At 45.5% G+C, this 17,275-nt stretch overlaps 1 protein-coding gene across 3 annotated transcripts in view; it reads left to right on the top strand.

The window, feature by feature from the left end:
• The window catches only part of PLEKHA1 (pleckstrin homology domain containing A1), a 117,189-nt gene that overhangs the window by 86,862 nt on the left and 13,052 nt on the right, over nucleotides 1–17,275 (top strand). For all 3 annotated transcript variants that reach the window (XM_068258529.1, XM_068258528.1, XM_068258530.1), the window contains exons 7-10: nucleotides 2,107–2,244; nucleotides 4,023–4,091; nucleotides 4,552–4,616; nucleotides 15,823–15,886. In XM_068258529.1, the coding sequence (XP_068114630.1) occupies nucleotides 2,107–2,244; nucleotides 4,023–4,091; nucleotides 4,552–4,616; nucleotides 15,823–15,886 (336 nt within the window). The remainder of the gene's footprint in view (nucleotides 1–2,106; nucleotides 2,245–4,022; nucleotides 4,092–4,551; nucleotides 4,617–15,822; nucleotides 15,887–17,275) is intronic.

Here is a 17,275-nt window from a genome sequence, read left to right as displayed (position 1 = left end):
ATCTCAGGGTTTTTTACTTATCTGCTCACCTGTAATTCGTTACATAGTTGAGGCGCCACCCCTCTCCTTGGCTATGCAGTCATGGGGCATTTTTCCAAAATCTTCAAAAGCTTCTCTGCCACCTCCGCCTGTGTTACAGTGGCACACCCCCAGTTCAGCAGCCACCAATTAGGCTGCGGGTGCTGATCTGTGCAAAGCTGCTCGGGTAGACAGAGCTTCCTCAGACTTTTGAAAAAAGTATGTGAGTGAGGGCGGAGCTATTACCTGCATAATGAATTATGGCCGTGCAGGTAGGTAATTAGCTCAGAGACCCCCTTACCCTTGACATGATAGCCTCTGTTTTTTTGTTATACTAATAGTACTCTTTAATGAAGATCTGTGAAAATGTTAATGCTTATTTTAAAGGGAACCTAAACTGAGAGGGATATAGATGTTTCCTTTTAAACAATACCAGTTGCCTGGCAGTCCTGCTGATCTCTTTGGCTGCACTAGTGATTGAATAACACACCTGAAACAAGCATGCAGCTAATCCAGTGCAACTTCAGTCAGAGCACCTGGTCTGCATGCTTGTTCAGGGGTTGTGGCTGAAAGTATTAGAGACACAGGATCAGCAGGAGAGTCAGGCAACTGGTACTATTTTTAGAAGGCAAAATCCATATCTTTCTCAGTTTAGGTTCCCTTGAAGGCATGAGCAAGTGCACTTCCTCATATACCATTTGTTAGCAGGCCCCAATGGGCATCTGATGCAAAGTCCTTGTATCCAGACTTCAATAATGAAGGGGGTCATCCTTAGCTCTTGATGTCCATGTATTCCAGAAACGGCCGTATCCTCAAAAATAAAGTGGCAGGATAGTGTACTGATTAAGGGCTTTTCCTTTGACATGGGAGACCAGGGATCGAAGCCTGGCTAGGGTAAGTACCTATTCAGTAAGAAGTCCTTGGGCAAGACTTCCTAACACTGCAGGGGTGGCCCTTTGAGCATACCCTTAGTGGCTGCAGCTCTTGAGCGCTTTGAGTCCAATAGGAGAAAAGCGCTCTACAACTGTTAGGATTATTATTATTATTAAGAAAGGTTATAGTGCAGACTGCTAGCAAGCACGCAAACCACCATCCAAGGGCAGGTTCTACATGGCTTGTTTGTAATAGAGGTAATGCACACAAAAAAGAGGATGTGTGCATCACCAAGGGAAACATGATTAATCTGACTGCACACTTGGCCTAATCGGCTCAATAAAGAGGCACAGCTTGTGCAATTTTGCATCTGCTCTTGCATGCCTGAATATGCAGGGTCTTACAACTATACCGCAAAATGTTGCCCTGTGGGGTCAGTTTGCGCAACATTTAGCACATTAACAGTGGTGCCGTCGGTAGGCCCCCCCATGCTCCCATGAAACAGAACTGCATGAACAAAGCCCCATGCCTTCTCAATATTCGGCTTGAGAAGCCTTCGCAATGCCCCCAAACGTGTCCACCGCCAGTGAGAGCTGTCCACACCCGCCCCCCAAAGGATGGCTACCTACCTTGTAACGCATTGCGTCCATCTGTATCTGTAAAAAATCTGCAAAATTAGCACTAGCAATAGAGGTAACACCACAATAAAAGTTCATCCACCACCCATCAGTGATGCACTTACCTAGTGACAAGGCCGCCCCCTCAACAACACCTGACCCACTGGCAGTATACAACTTCAGAGAAAGCAAGTTTGCCTGTAGAAAACAGTCGATAAAGAGCACACCAGAAAGAGGACGTCTTCTCCAGCACATGCCGCTGCTCACTTTGCAGGAAGTGATATAGCATGCACCCCTCCATCTCTGAATATTACAGCATTCCACTACAGGGTCATTCTCTGGCTTGGTTCCCACCTGCAGCTAAAATGTAACCGTTTGGTGTGCCCCGGACGAGAAGGCGAAGTTGAAATGGACCAAAGTGGACATTGAACTGTTCTGCTCCACTCCAATTCAAACAGGCAGAAGCAAATTGGAACCAAGCTTAAGATTAGCAGTGCAGTAATGTTATGAACACAAAAGCTTGGACTTTGCTGTAAGCATTTTTTGAAAGACTTATATTTTAAATTCTATTCTTTTTTTTTCCCCCTTCCCTATTCAGCAAGAACTCAGTGAATGTGCCAACACTGGTGATCGGGGCAACCTGAAACGCAGCCAGAGCCAGCTCCCATCTCCCCCATACCGGCTTTCTGAAGGCAGCGTGATAAAAGCTGGCTACTGTGTGAAGCAAGGGGCTGTGGTAAGACACTGAGCATGACACAAGGATTTTTGCTATCTGTTATTAAATGTTATCTTTCCATTTAGGTTTGTAGCCAGTGAAGCATTTTCAAGCCTCAAAGTAAACTCTAATAGCTCTTGGCAGTAGTAGTTCCTGTGCTCTGGTAGCAGTGCAGTTGCTTTGAGCTTGTCTGGTAATTCACACCTTGCTACAAGAGTAATTATATGCACAGGGCAAGAGGCTTAGTTATTTATGTCACCTGCAATAATCCAGTGACTAGCAGAAACCTTTGACACTACTACAGAAGCAGTTCAAATAGGCCCAAGATTTGCGTGCCGGCTAGAAGGCCTGGGACCCACTAACAGCGCTTTTCTAAGCACCCTTGCTAATGAATTTCTTTGCGTGATTTTTATAAAACCTCATCCCTAAAGTGGGATCACACCCATAGCATTTCATTTGCAAGAGTTTTTTAAGAAAAAACGCTTAGAAACTCGCTGCTAGTGGGTTCCAGGCCTAAAGCTGATACAGCTTATGTGATGCAGAGGCTCAGCTGTTCTATAGGCAAGCCCCCGATATCAGAATGCAGAGCTTCAGAAGTTTAGCTGCTGTGTAGCTGAGTCTCAGATATAGATGGTGTGGCTCAGTTTTTATATGGATGAGTTTTGGATAACGGTTAACAGTGCTGAGCCTGGTTATCTGCACGAGGGCTTGGCTATAATCTAGATGAGCTCCAGATATTGGATGTAGGGCATTTATGGTGCCAGAGAGTGGTAGGAGGGTTTAGTGTTAGAGGATAGGGTAGGAGGATAGAGGGTAATGTTTGGGGGAGGAGGTTAGTACGGTATTCCAAAACTAAATCTATCACAAGGTACACTGATCTACACATGCTCCTGCCTGAGTAGATGCTCTGAACCAGAAATGGATGTTTTCTATCCATATAAATCAAGCTAAGAAAGCCAAAATCATGTTTGCTGCTATTCATTTTTTCTTTATTATATAGTGCCATCAGTTTCTGTCCACACACAGAATAATCACAACATTCAGCAACACAAGTACAAAATGCATACTGGTACATAGTTCATGACTGGTATGATGACCTCCAGCAATACAGATACATGTTCATTATGACAGTATAATGTAGAACAGAGAAGAGACAAGATAGAGGGAGGATTCTGCCATTGTGAGCTTACAGTCCACAGGGGAAAGGGGTGGAGACACTACATAGGGTGACAAAGGGCCTAGTGGACAAGGCAGCAAGCCTTATGGACCTGAACTCTTGCACAGGACAGAAGGGAAACAGAGAGAAATGCACCCTGTATGTATTTAGAGAGTTTAGCCTGTCTATTTCCCCCTCATCTGTGACTTATCAGAAGTGTAGTTTGATCTTTCAGCTGTGTCAGCTCAGTAATCTCAGCAGCCATTGCAAAACAGCTAATTTGTAAACATAGGATGTTAACCCTATGTCTGCTTCCATGAAAATAGGAAGTAGATACACTGCAGATTTATTGCAGAATTTCTATCAGCTGTTACAAAGAAATGTTTTTCTTTAAAGGATGTTATGCTGTTGCTTATCTTTGAGAGCAGAGAGGAAGTTCTGAGTTCAAGTCCGCTTCAACATCTGATGCAGATGTAAATTATTCTTTGCAATGTATAGAGCTGAATTGCAGAGATTACTTTTTTTGCTTTATTTATTTAAGTGGAATTTCATTTTAACTCAAAAGTATGCAAATTGTAACTGTAGGTGAGAATGTAAGATGACCTGTAACGCTGCTTTTTACATTGCTTTCTGTTCTCTAAAGATGAAGAACTGGAAGAGACGGTTCTTTCTCCTGGATGAGAACACAATTGGATATTTCAAGTCTGAATTGGTAGGCCATGTTTTTTTTAACCTGCACTGTATTTACAGTGTGCGGTAGTGTTGTGGTTTTGTCTTAGGGCTGGTTCAAACGGACGTTTGGAGGCGTCGCGTTCGTTGGCGTTGCGTTCGTGATGCGTTCAGGCTTTCAGCAGCGTTCACATTGCGTTCGGATGCGGTCGCGTTTTTTCTTCCCCTAGAGGGACATTAGCCGTCGCGGTTAACCGCCCCTGGAAGCAACATGTAGCTTCCAGGGGCTCCTTGAACGCCAGTGAAAATCGGGACCCGAACGCCGCGTTTGTGCAAACGCGCGTAAAAGCTTGGTACAAACGCTCCCATTCACTTGAATGGGAGCGTTTAACGCCAAGCCCCGAACGCTGGCTGTAAACGCTCTGCAACCGTCCGTCTGAACCAGCCCTTACTAGCCATTTTTTGTTTTTATAAAACTTTACTTGTTTTTGTTTTCCCCATAGGACAGGGAGCCACTGCGAGTGATTCAGCTAAGGGAAGTGCAGAAAGTGCAAGAGTGCAAACAAAGGTAGTTGTAAGAAATACTCCCCCAAAAAAAGCTGCTGAAAATTGTTCTTTCCATTTCACTGATGCTGAGAGAGTAATACTAGGCATAATTAATGTTATGCCCGACGTGATCTCTTCTTGTTTTAAATTCGGTCAGGGCAAGTGTTTCACCACAAGCATTATGCGATATTGAATATATTTCGGCAGAAATCTGCTTAAATATTGATTTTACTATTACCAGCTGTGGCAAACTTGAAGCGAAAATACACTGAGATAATGAATTGTTTGTGTAGTACAGCTAAGAAATAGAATATTAGTAGCAAAGAAAAAAGTCTCATATTGTTTTTTAGTACAGGAAGAGTTAAAAAAAAAAAACTTCAGTTGTCTATGCGAAAGAGCTTCTTTGAACTCTTTGACCCAACTTAGGTCGAAGGCAGTCCTGTTTTCTGGAGCACTTGAATAACCAAGAAACGGTGAGAGACAGCTTGAGATAAGGTTTTACTACAGGAAGGTTCAAAGGATCATTAGCTCTGCTCTGTTTCATAGTTTAAAATAAGAGTGTGGGGGGCGGAGCGTGCGATGGCCGCGTAAAGACGTGTTCTTCTGAAGCTCCCGGCCACGTGTAAGCTTTTTCAGCCCTTATGCATCGCTAAACCCCTGGAACACTCTCACCGTTCATCGGAGGTGGCATGGCAAGCAAGTCTGCTAAAAAAGCAGAGAAGAAACGTGAGAAAAAGAAAGGAAAGGACACGCTGGAGCAATATTTCTCCCCGGTCTCCACCCGCAGCACTACATCTAAGATGGCCGCCTCCCAGACTGCAGGCTCCTCTCCTTCCAGCTCGCCGGGCGCCTCAGAGAAGGGCAATGCCCTGGAGGACATATGGGCCTATCTGAGAGGAATGCCCACTAAACTGGACATGCAACTGCAGACAGAGAGGATAGTGAATTCCACCAAAGAAGAATTGGCCTCCATTAGGGAAGAGATTTCCTCTATGACGCAGAAGGTGTCCATTATGGAGAAGGAGACTACGGATCTCCGGACTGAAATAACGACCCTCAAAGAAAAGGAGACCCGACAACAACTATTGAATAGCCTGTTCCGTTCTCAGATTGAAGACCTCCAGAATCGCAGTCGCCGAAATAATATTCGGGTACGAGGCCTTCCAGAAGCTACCAGGGCAGAAGACCTTCAACCCACCTTACAGGGAATCTTCAATGGCCTACTGGGTCGGCAACCTACAGAAGAATTTAAATTAGATCGGGCACACCGTGCTCTACGCCCGCTTCCCCGTGGGTCGGAGCCCCCCCGAGATGTTATCTGTAGGGTTCAAGATTTCGCCCTGAAAGAAATGGTGATGGCAGCTGCGAGAACGGCGGGATCTGTTGACTTTGATGGGGCAACAATTTCGCTGTACCAGGATCTGGCACCCTCTACCCTAATGCAGCGAAGAGCTCTAAAGCCGGTTCTACAGGCACTTCAGCGAGCGGGAGCCTCTTATCATTGGGGCTTCCCGTTCCAGCTCCATGCACGCCTAGGGAACATCTCCTGCACTCTAAAACACCCACGGGAGCTAACGGAGTTCTTCGACAAATTGGATATTGCGGCGGTTGCGGCTCCGGAATGGGATCCGGATCTCATGGATCTATCTAAGCCACAGCGCCAGCGTAGACAACGTCCTGCTACAGAAGCCACCCCATGAACTTTTCCTTAGCTATACCTCAGGAAGATACTAGATGCCTCCGCAACATCTGCTGATCGCCCTGTTCGTTTACATACGATAAGTACTAGCACTACCCTCCCTTGTTCCTCACTGACTTTATTGTTTCCTGGCCGACCCCCCCTTGGTCCCCCATCTTGCCGCTCTGTGGCCTCCCGGAGACCCGTTTGCCAACATATGCAATGTTCCACATTGGTAGAGACAAGATACACACTAATGGCTTTTTGAGTTATTATTAGGAATGGCCCCCTTTTAACACTCTATAGGTATTTCTACCTGGAGGCCCTTGGCTCTCACGATCCCCGAGACTGCCTCGCTTAAGGATGACACCACGTGTAACCGCCACTTCGGCCTGTGTATCGGGGAGGCTTGAGCTCCTACTCGTTTGCCCCAGAACAGCGGTGGACCTCATGGGATCTACATTATGACACACTCTGCACAACTCCTCTGGCTTATGTCTGAATAGGGGCACCCTTTCGGTGCTGTTTATGTGCAGTGGTGTTTGCTTTACGGAGTACCGTGAGGCTGCTGTGTTGTACGGACGTGGAGCAGATTCCTAGTTATCCGATTGCCTTTCCCTTGTAGGATAAGACACTACGTTGGCAGTCACGGTTTAGCAGTCACATATACCTCTCCATAGCTTAGAGTTTGTTATTTATATACTGACATCCTATCTAAATCACATTGATTCTAAATATTTGGTTTCTTATTAAGGAACGTGCCCTCTCTAGCTTGGGTTCAGTGAACTCCTCTATGCCCCCACTAAATGGGCGGACTTTCCCCCACACTACAGAGCTCATAAGACCACGAGTACCTCGAATTCCTATTTAATCTTATTATTTTCGCCTGAAGCTGTCGGGGGAAGCTCTATAGTAATAAGCGCTTGCGGCCGCATAACACATATAACGCATGACCATATGGTCTACACCGTCCCATGACTTACATAGTGTGTTTTGTCTCCGATGTATGATATATATTTTTTGTATATATTCTCATTTATATGTGGGGTGTTATCACTGTGATATGCTTTTAAAATTGACTCTGCCCCTTGTGCTGTAGGGTCCCTGGTCCGATCCGGGTCTGCCGCTAATATTGCATGATACACTAAAAATCGGATACGGATATGTGATTACTCTAATATATTGCAGAAGAGGTATGAATAAGCATTAAGGCATATTAACATTAGCAGCTTCTCTCCCTACACTCTGGGCTTGGACCCGGAAGACCTTACCGAATTCGCCCAAATACTGTGGCCATACTGGCAGCACCGCACATGCGTTATGGTTGTGGTGGATCTGGACTGGGCCGTGGGACCTGAAGCACAATGGGATACCACTGGGGCCCACCTCTTGCTGTCTTTTTTCTATATCTCGAATATTAGATTATAACGGTCGTATGCCATCAGTGGACGTGGAGGCTTCTGACGGGGGGATGAGCGGGAGAGATGGGCTGGGGGAGGGGAAACCCGGAAACACACATATACGTTCGATTGGAGGTCGAACGGGAGGTGGGGATAAGAGCGAGAATTTATTCATAATCTATGGTCAAGCGAACAGGTGCGTGTATAAGATATCTTTTGCGGAGCGGATTTTCCTTTTATAATAGTAACCACTGAAGGTTAGCGTCCTCTATGGTAATACGTGGCCGGGGGTGGAGGATGGGAAGTCCAAGTGGTATGGACCTCCTTCTCCCTCTCCCCTTTCTGGTCGGAGTTGGGAAACTATCCTCCCTCCCCACGGGAGGATGGTCTGACCTAATTTGGGTGATATGGGTTCTGGGTATTTCTTCCCGGCACTCATATACTTTGGGGCACTTACCCCAAGACTCTCTCTTTTTCTGTCTTTCACTCTTATTCATCTCTTCTTTCCTGGAGTGTTCTCTATACCGGGGGCAGGGTGAGGCGGGACCGAGGGACTATAGGATCACTTAAGATCTTAACACTCAATGTCCATGGGTTAAACATCCCAGAGAAACGTTCTGCACTACTATCTGAATTACATAGGTCCAGAGCCCAGATAGCGTTTCTGCAGGAAACACACTTCAGAGGTACAGACCACCCCAGATTGGGGAACACAAGATTCCCACAGGTATTCCTAAGCAATTCCCCAGACACTAAGACAAAGGGGGTGGCAATCGTTCTTTCCAGACAGGTTTGTATAACCCAGATCCAGCAAATATCGGACCCAGGGGGGCGGTTTCACCTTCTGAAAGGCATACTCAATCAACAGAAAGTAACACTAGGCACATTTTATGCCCCTAACTCTGGACAATACACATTCCTTGAGAAATTCCTAACAGAACTCGATGCATTTGCAGAGGGTAGTGTGATTATAGGTGGGGACTTAAACATTACTCTGGACCCCTCACTAGACTCCTCCACTGGTAGATCCACCCTCCCGTATAGGATTATACAGAAATGCAAACTAGCGCTGCAGGCTCGACAACTAGTAGACCCGTGGCGTATCTTAAACCCAAATAATCGCGAATATACTTTCTTCTCGCACCCCCATAACACATACACACGTATCGATTATATTTTCTCGTCACACAATCTACTCTCAAGAGGTCGTGGATGCAGACATTGCAACGAGAACAATCTCGGATCACGCGGCCGTGACCATGTCTTTCTCCATCCTGGAGAGGAGAAGAAATCCAGTAAACTGGCGCCTTAATACCTCCCTTCTACAGGATGGGGAAGTAAGTGGGAAAATAAAGCACGCAATTGAGCAATATTTTGAAACTAATGACACAGAGGGTATGTCACCAATGACTCTTTGGACAGCCCATAAGTGCGTCATCAGGGGAATTCTTATTCAGGAAGGGAGTAGGAAAAAACGAGAACAAAATGAGGCAATAGAAAAATCTCTCTCGGAAATACGAAGGATGGAACAGTTACATAGGCACTCCACTCCTGTTGAGGTGCTGGAAGCATTAAACGCAGAAAGGGAAAAATTAAAATCCCTATTATTTTCTAGAGCACGCTATGCGGCACACAGTTGCAAAAGACACTATTACGAATACGGGAATAAATGTGGCACCCTTTTGGCCAGAGCCCTGAGAGCCCAACAAGTATCAAACTATATACCACATATTAATGACACGGCTTCCGTTAAACATCATAGGACAGCCTCTATAGCTAGAGTTTTAAAAAAATTCTATGCGACCTTATAAAATATCCCGACAGATTCCCCTGAGACCCACCGGACTGAACAGTTATCCAAAATAAAGGAATACCTAATCCAATCCCAGATGCCAGTCCTCTCAAACGAGGATATTGAAGAATTGACAGACCCAATTTCCATAGAGGAACTAAAAACAGCAATTTCCCAAACGCCCGCTAGTAAAGCCCCAGGCCCAGATGGGTTCTCGCTCGAGTATTACAAACATTACTCGAACTCACTATATCCATTTCTAGTAAAAGCTTTCAACTCCATTTCTGAGGAAACCAATCCCAGGTCCTTCCCGGATGATATGCTACTCTCCCATATCACAGTTCTACATAAAACAGGAAAAGACGCGTCGTTGTGCTCCAACTATCGCCCCATTTCCCTACTCAACGTTGATCTTAAGCTATATGCTAAGATTTTGGCAAATAGACTGTCCTCCCTTAATGGGAAAATTAGTGCACTATGATCAGGTTGGGTTCATCCCAACGCGCGAAGCCAGGGATAACACGATTCGGACAATGGGCGCGGTACACTGGGCACGGTCGAAGAATTTACCGACAATGCTTCTTTCTACTGATGCGGAGAAGGCCTTCGACCGTGTCCGGTGGGACTTTATCCAGGGTACCCTGCAACATATTAGGTTACCCCACTCTATGCTTTCCCATATCATGGCCCTATATTCAAGGCCCTCTGCACGCATAAAAATCAATGGTGAACTGTCAGACCCTTTTTCGATCTCAAATGGTACGCGCCAGGGTTGCCCCCTTTCGCCCTTCATATTTGCCATTACCCTGGAACCCTTCCTAAGAACCATACGATCCAACGGGGACATACAGGGGCTCAGATTACCCTCGGCAGAACATAAGATCGCTGCCTACGCAGACGATCTCCTTTTTTACATAACCAACCCCCACATTTCCCTACCAAATCTGTTGAAAGAATTCCATAGATATGGACTATTATCTAACTTTAAAATCAACTACAATAAGTCTGAGGCACTAAATGTTAATTTAGATCCAGAACTCCAAGGAAGACTAGAATCAAACTTCCCCTTCAAATGGTCAACTCGAGCATTAACGTACCTTGGTACTAAAATCCCTAGCAATCCTATCGATATCTTTCAGCTTAATTTTAAACCCATGCTAAATAGGGTAAAATTAGACTTGCAGCGCTGGGATGTCTCCAAATTTTCATGGTTTGGACGCATTAACATTATAAAAATGAACATACTCCCCCGCTTCCTCTACTTATTTCAGACCCTCCCTGTAGCACTACCGGCCTCATATTTTAAAGAAATCAGACAATGCTTCCGGCGCTTCATTTGGCGGAACAAGCCTCCGAGAATACGATACTCTGCCTCTATCCTCCCCAAGGAGAGAGGAGGCCTGGCCATCCCGAATTTACAGCTCTATCATGCGGCAGCGACCCTGGTGCGGATCGTTGACTGGCATAGGCATGAACCTCTTAAACAGTGGGTTACAATGGAACACGACCTAACTCATCCCTCGCTAAGACACCTGACATGGGCTCCTGTCAAACCTACAACCACGGGCATCTTATATCCTTTGGCATCCCACACGCTTCAGTTGTTTACAAAATATAATAAAAAAGGGTTGCTATCGGAATCCCCTTCCCCTCTGATTCCGCTATTGGATAATCCTGGGTTCCCACCCGGCATGTGCAGAAGGGCATATCCACACTGGCGTGGGAACTATACCTTAAGGGCGGGACAGTTGCTAAAAGAAGGGAGATGGTTAGATTTAGGAGACCTCCGAGCTCAGAGAAAAAATCCCTCACTAGACAGCTGGCCCTTATTGCAATTTAGACATTACCTCTTAAGCTTAGGAACCAAGCAACAACTCTCTCGCACCCTGTCACGATTTGAGGCTCTGTGCGCAGGTGAGGGCTACATCACAAGAGGCATCTCACAGATATATACTATGCTATCTACCTATGGGGACCCAGCACTTTACATACGCTCCAGATGGGAGGAAACATTAGGCACTGTCTTCTCCGATTCCCAGTGGCAGAAAGTGACTATTCTTGCACAAAAAACATCAATTGCTGCTCAGATACAGGAGTCAGGCTACAAAATGTTCACACAATGGTATCACACACCTGCCAAGTTACATAAAATGTTTTCTACCGTAAGTCCACTTTGCTGGAGATGTGGGCTCCAACAGGGAACTTTTCTACACATTTTCTGGGACTGCCCAAATCTTGCTGTGTATTGGGACTCGGTGAAGGCAATTATAGCTAAGGTAACTGGAGTGGAATCTTCCTTAGACCCAGCTTATTATTTGATCCACAATACTCCCAGGAGCCTAAGTAGATACAAAAAAATCACTATCCAAACATCTAATTAATGCGGCTAGGTTGTTAATTGCACGCCACTGGAAATCCCCATCCGCACCCTCAGTCAAAGAATGGCTCCTAGAGATCCAACATATTAAAAGACTGGAGAACCTCACTCAATCTATGCACGGCAAAGAAGAGCAATTCAGCCGCACATGGGCCCCATGGCACGAATATGAGGAAACAGACGAGTTTGCGGAATATACCCAAAGGCCTGTGCAAAACCCTTAAAATTCTTAAGCCTGAATCTCGGTGGTAGACACCTATGGACATTGGGACACATGTAGATGACCAGTTCCGCTTGCCCTCCTCTCCCCCCCATACTCCCGGCCATACACAGTAAGACATGCTTTATGCCCCTCATTTAGCATTTCCCGGGAATATGAGCTTACACTCCTACCCTTACTCTTCTCTTTCTCTCATATTTTCTTCTTCTCTCCTCTGTCTTCTCTTTCCTGACGCCTTTTCTTAGGTGAATAGTATTAGATGTTTCTATGTTGAGGAAATGCAGGGTTGGAGAGACACAGTCTCTCCTGCTACCCGCTAGGTTAAAACATTCCTCCGTGTAGCTGGAATCCCGAATTGATTCTCGATGTTAGTAGCTGGGTGGGCCCGGGTGTTTGTTCCCATTGGGCCCCGGACCCGCCCCGATCCCCATTCCCCCTTACCGGGGGCTTAGGTTGGGATATCATCCCTGCACACATGGGTGCAGCCATGTGGTTCAGAGAATTGTTGACGTAGCACTTACTGATAATCACTCCTGGTTGGGCTCATTAGGTTATATCATATGCTCGTTGTATGTACATACTGTGCTGCAAACCTTTCCAGTCCGGCACTGACGGCGGACTGCTGCCTATGTATAGTCCGATACCATGCATAGTATGTTGTCTATTCTTTTTGTTGTGTTCTGTTCTTTGTTTGATATGTAAAAATACTCTAAATAAAGAATCTTTAAAAAAAATAAGAGTGTGGTGTGCAACATTGACAGAATGATGCAATGCTATAAAAGCTATATAACTGAAAATAAAAATAAGAGACTTTTTTTTTTCTTTGCTACTATTGTTCTATTCATTATGCGTACTACAAATGCAATTCATTATATCATAAGTCTTTTTTTTTCACCTGAGGTTTGCTTTAAACTGCTTGATGCAGCACACAGCTATGCAGCTGTCAACCACCCACTGCTCATTCTTTTGATGCCAGTAGAGGCTCTTCCTCCCATTCCAAACGAATGTCCTAGTTTTAATAGATATTTGTTACTAAAGTGTCTGTATGACTTGAACATCGATTAGCCAGTTGGATTGATTTCGGCTGAGCGCTGGTCGAGAGCATTGATCTCAGCATACATATTGCTTTGGAGTACATCATAGTTGGGTATGAATGCTTCTCAAACATTCCTTAATGCTTTTTATTAATCTCCTTGGTGGTATTCCCGAGTGTAGCTCGGGGTTACTTTTAACAGCAGTTAGTGGTAACCCTATGCTACACTCGTGGATACTGCCAGGAGGGCTGTGTGCAGCACTCACCTCGCCGCGATCCAACGGCAACAGCAGCGGTCGTCTCTGTATTACGGTAATTCCAAGTTGAGGCAGGATTATGCCAATTCTCAATGCAAATGTATGCAACTTGAAAATGTACCAATCTAATCCCGCCAAGGTATAATTTGATTGTTCCAGTAAACGTCTAAATAATTAGGGCCTGATTGAATTATGATCAGAAAAAGGAGTGATTGCTGATTATGTATAGGGAGGGAGGGTGTGGTGAGGTATCAACAGCTGCGTTGCATTGCACGGCATTGGTGGTACAATGTGTTCAATTCATTTCTATGCCTGGTCAATTTCAAGCACCTATCACATGGTCTACAGTCATCTTAAAGTGAACCTTAATTGACCTGTAAAATAAGGTTTCACTTACCTGGGGCTTCCACTAGCCCGCTGCAGATGTCCTGTGCCTGCGCAGGGACAAACTGATCCTACGGTCCCCCGCAGGCAGCCAGTTTAATTTTCGGCCAGTGTGCCTGCGTGCGTCCCTCGATCGCGCTCCCGTCTCCGTGGCCACATGCACAGGACAGCCACAGAGACGGGAGCCAGTTCGAGGAACGCGCAGACAGGGTCCGCACAGGGTGCACTGGCCCACTAAACTGGCTAACTGCGGGGGACCTGAGGATTGTTTTTTCCCATCACGGGCACAGACCGTTTGCAGGGGGCTGGTGGAAGCCCTAGGCAAGTGAATTTTTTTTCTTATAAGCTAGTTAAGGTTTGCGTTAACCTTCTGGGGACCAGCTGCCTAACCCCCCTTAGAGACCAAAGCATTTTACATGCAGGCAGCTATATCCCCAGTATAGATAGCTAGGCATTGGTGTCCCCAGTATAACTAGCAGCTATTACTCACCTTCCAGGGTCCTGCAACGAGCAGCTCCACTCAGCATCCCTGCTCGCAGTGAAGCTATGCTCTGTGTCCCGGCTTGATGATGTCATCAAGCCAGGACCCGACATTAGAGTCAGAGCAAGCAGGGATGCGGCCAGAGCGGAGGCATGTGACGATCGCCGGGGGAATGTCAGGAAGGTGAGTCCCATCCTTTTCTTTCCCTCCTACCGGTGCTGTTCAACAGTGATCACTACGATCGGCCGGCGATCGTAGTGATCACGTGATCAGGAGCCAATCGCCATGGCTCCTGATCAGTAAGGGGAGATGTCGGCTGTCATATGATAACTTAATCTCCCCTCTCAGGTGCGCATGATCACGGCGGGAGCGGAAAGAGCAGGTGGCGTAAATCCTATGCCGCAGCAGTTAGGCAGCCACAAGCGCGGCATAGGATTTACTTGCAGCTGTCCCCAGAAGGTGAAGCAAGAAGGGGGTTAAAACACAAGATGAAGTGAAGCTGTATATGAGTCGTGTCTAAGTAGAAGAGGGTGAGACCAAGCTGGGTTGTTAGATGATGCAGTGGCTGAGGTTATTGTATGCTTGCCTGAAGCACAGAGTTTTAAAGAATCGTTTGTAAATCTTGAGGGATGGCAATTGGCTAGTGGATTATGGAATAGATTTCCACAAGAGAGGAAAGGCCTCTGAAGTCCGAAACCTGGGAGGTGGTGAAGATGGGAAGAATAGATGAAAAGAGACGTTTGTTCCCAGAGCCAAGGTTATGCTTGAGATTGTATATAGGGATTGGCATAACAATCTATGGATTGAACGTCAATAAGGTGGCAATAATTATGAGTTGCTGCAGGAATCAGGATTATTCCCAGAATAGATACAAATAACCGGCACTGCAGAGCTCAGTGAAACCATATCATCAATGTTTAGATTGCTTATGAGGTGGATATATCGGGTATAAATGCTGTAAAATTGCGTGCTCAGGTCTTGAAGACAGAACAGTTCAATATAGTATATGTAGAGAATAGGTCGGCACATGCAAAGCAATCAGCATAAAAGTAGCTTTATTTGTCCGGCTAATGCAAAAAGCAGTCAGCAATAGGCAGTCAGCAGTGAGTACAGTTTGTACAAGTAATCCTACCTGATATTTGATGGCTGTGGGGTGAGGTGGGAGCGATAGGGGCCGCCTTACGACCGTTTCGCTCTCCTGAGCGTCTTCAGAGGCAATGCGCACGCCGGGACGTCAGCTTCCGCTGTTTTTAAACATAAAGAGATCCTTCCCATGTTGCTCGGCGTGCCCATCCCTGCCGCTCACCCATCCTTCCGGGAGAGGATCGTGTCATTTGTCAGCTTCCGCCCGGAAGTAAGAGCGTTCCATGCTGGTTATTGGAATCAGGATTATGCAAATATGTACGCAGCTTGAAATTGGACCAATTGAATCCTGCCATGGTGGAATTCGAATGGTCTGTTTTCAAGCTATGTAAATTTGTATATAGTTGCATAATCATGCAACAGCTCAGAATTATTTGCATCTCATTGACCATCCTTGGCATACACTAAAATAACTTGACATAGGTAAGCAAAAACACCTAAAATATTCTTCTTGTTCCTACAGTGACATCATGATGAGGGACAATTTGTTTGAAATTGTGACAACTTCGAGAATATTCTTTGTACAGGTATGTACTATTCTATGATGAGATGTGGGCTGTATTTTATAAGCATCCCCTGTGTGCTGTATAGGGAACATTGCTTTTGCATAATTTCAGATCCTTATTTGCTGAGACATGTGAAAAAAGTTGACTGCTGTAAGTAAAATTGTCACCCATACCACACACTTTACTAGTTGATTCAGTTGCAAACGAAACGCTTGAGATATTGGTGCCACTGTGAATTTGCCTGGTGTAAGTACATTGTCAGGGCCAGTTCTAGACTTTTTTGCCTTAGGCAAACTTGCCCGAGTATGCAAACTTGCCTCTTTATATGCCAGTATGGAATAAAAAGACAAATATTTAATGTGATCTGATCATTACAAAGGGTCATGTTAGGTCATGTTCAGTATTGCAAATCATCATATTTGCATTATGGTTTTCCAAACTGAACATACTTATATTCTTGTGCGCCCACAGGGCATAATATTGGCAATACAATTACTGGCACTTTTTCATACAAATCATATTTGGGTTATTGCTTCAAAAATTTCCGAAGGAACAAAAACTTGGATTATGTTCCTCTAACAAAAGGAGAACCGAACTAACATTTAAAGGTGACCAGAACACAAGTGTTTACCGGAAGTACACGCACACTCCTGTAGGAAAACGTAGCCAGGGCACACGAGTATGCGCAGTATGGCCACTATGGCACCTGGTGACCACACGCACCGGCTACGTCTTCCTGCGGGAGTGCGCGCATACTCCCGGGGACCTGCGCCGACCCCGCCCACCAAGGTATTACAACAGGCCGTGTACAGATGATTAGAAGGAGTCACTGGGCCACGGGAGGTGCGGTAAGTCTTTGCCATTTTCTTGTCCATTTCTTATTATATATAGGACTAAGGTATCCTTTAGATCGCATTCACAGTGGGATGTTGCGTTTTAATGCAACGATAAAGTTGCAACGTGTCTGCATTTAGAGGTAACGCACTGCAAGCAGTGAGTTACCACAATGCAACATTTTTTCAATGCGACAGTAACGTCGCACTGTGAACGGCCCATAGGATTATCCTTGCAGTGCGGTAAGCTGCGTTATAAGACTTTATAACGCAGCCCTGCAACGTCCCACTGGGAATGCGACCTTAATGCTTGGTACTCATGATGCAATTTTCTGACAGATTTACTGTCGGATCTATTATTTCCAACATTTCCGATCGATTTTTTTTTTATAGATTTTTCCGATCACTTCTATGAAAAATCGATCGGAAATCAGATCTGATACACAGTAAATCTGTCAGAAAATTGCATCGTTTGTACTGAAGTGAGAGGTTTATGGAGGGAGCCATATTCATTTCCTTTTAAGCAATACCAGTTGTCTGGCAGCCCTGCTGATCCTCCGCCTTTAATACTTTTAGC

This window comes from Hyperolius riggenbachi, chromosome 10 (genome assembly GCF_040937935.1).
Source record: "Hyperolius riggenbachi isolate aHypRig1 chromosome 10, aHypRig1.pri, whole genome shotgun sequence".
Lineage (NCBI taxonomy): Eukaryota > Metazoa > Chordata > Amphibia > Anura > Hyperoliidae > Hyperolius > Hyperolius riggenbachi.
The sequence above is the reverse complement of the archived record's forward strand: the minus strand, read 5'-3'. Positions and strand labels throughout refer to the sequence as shown.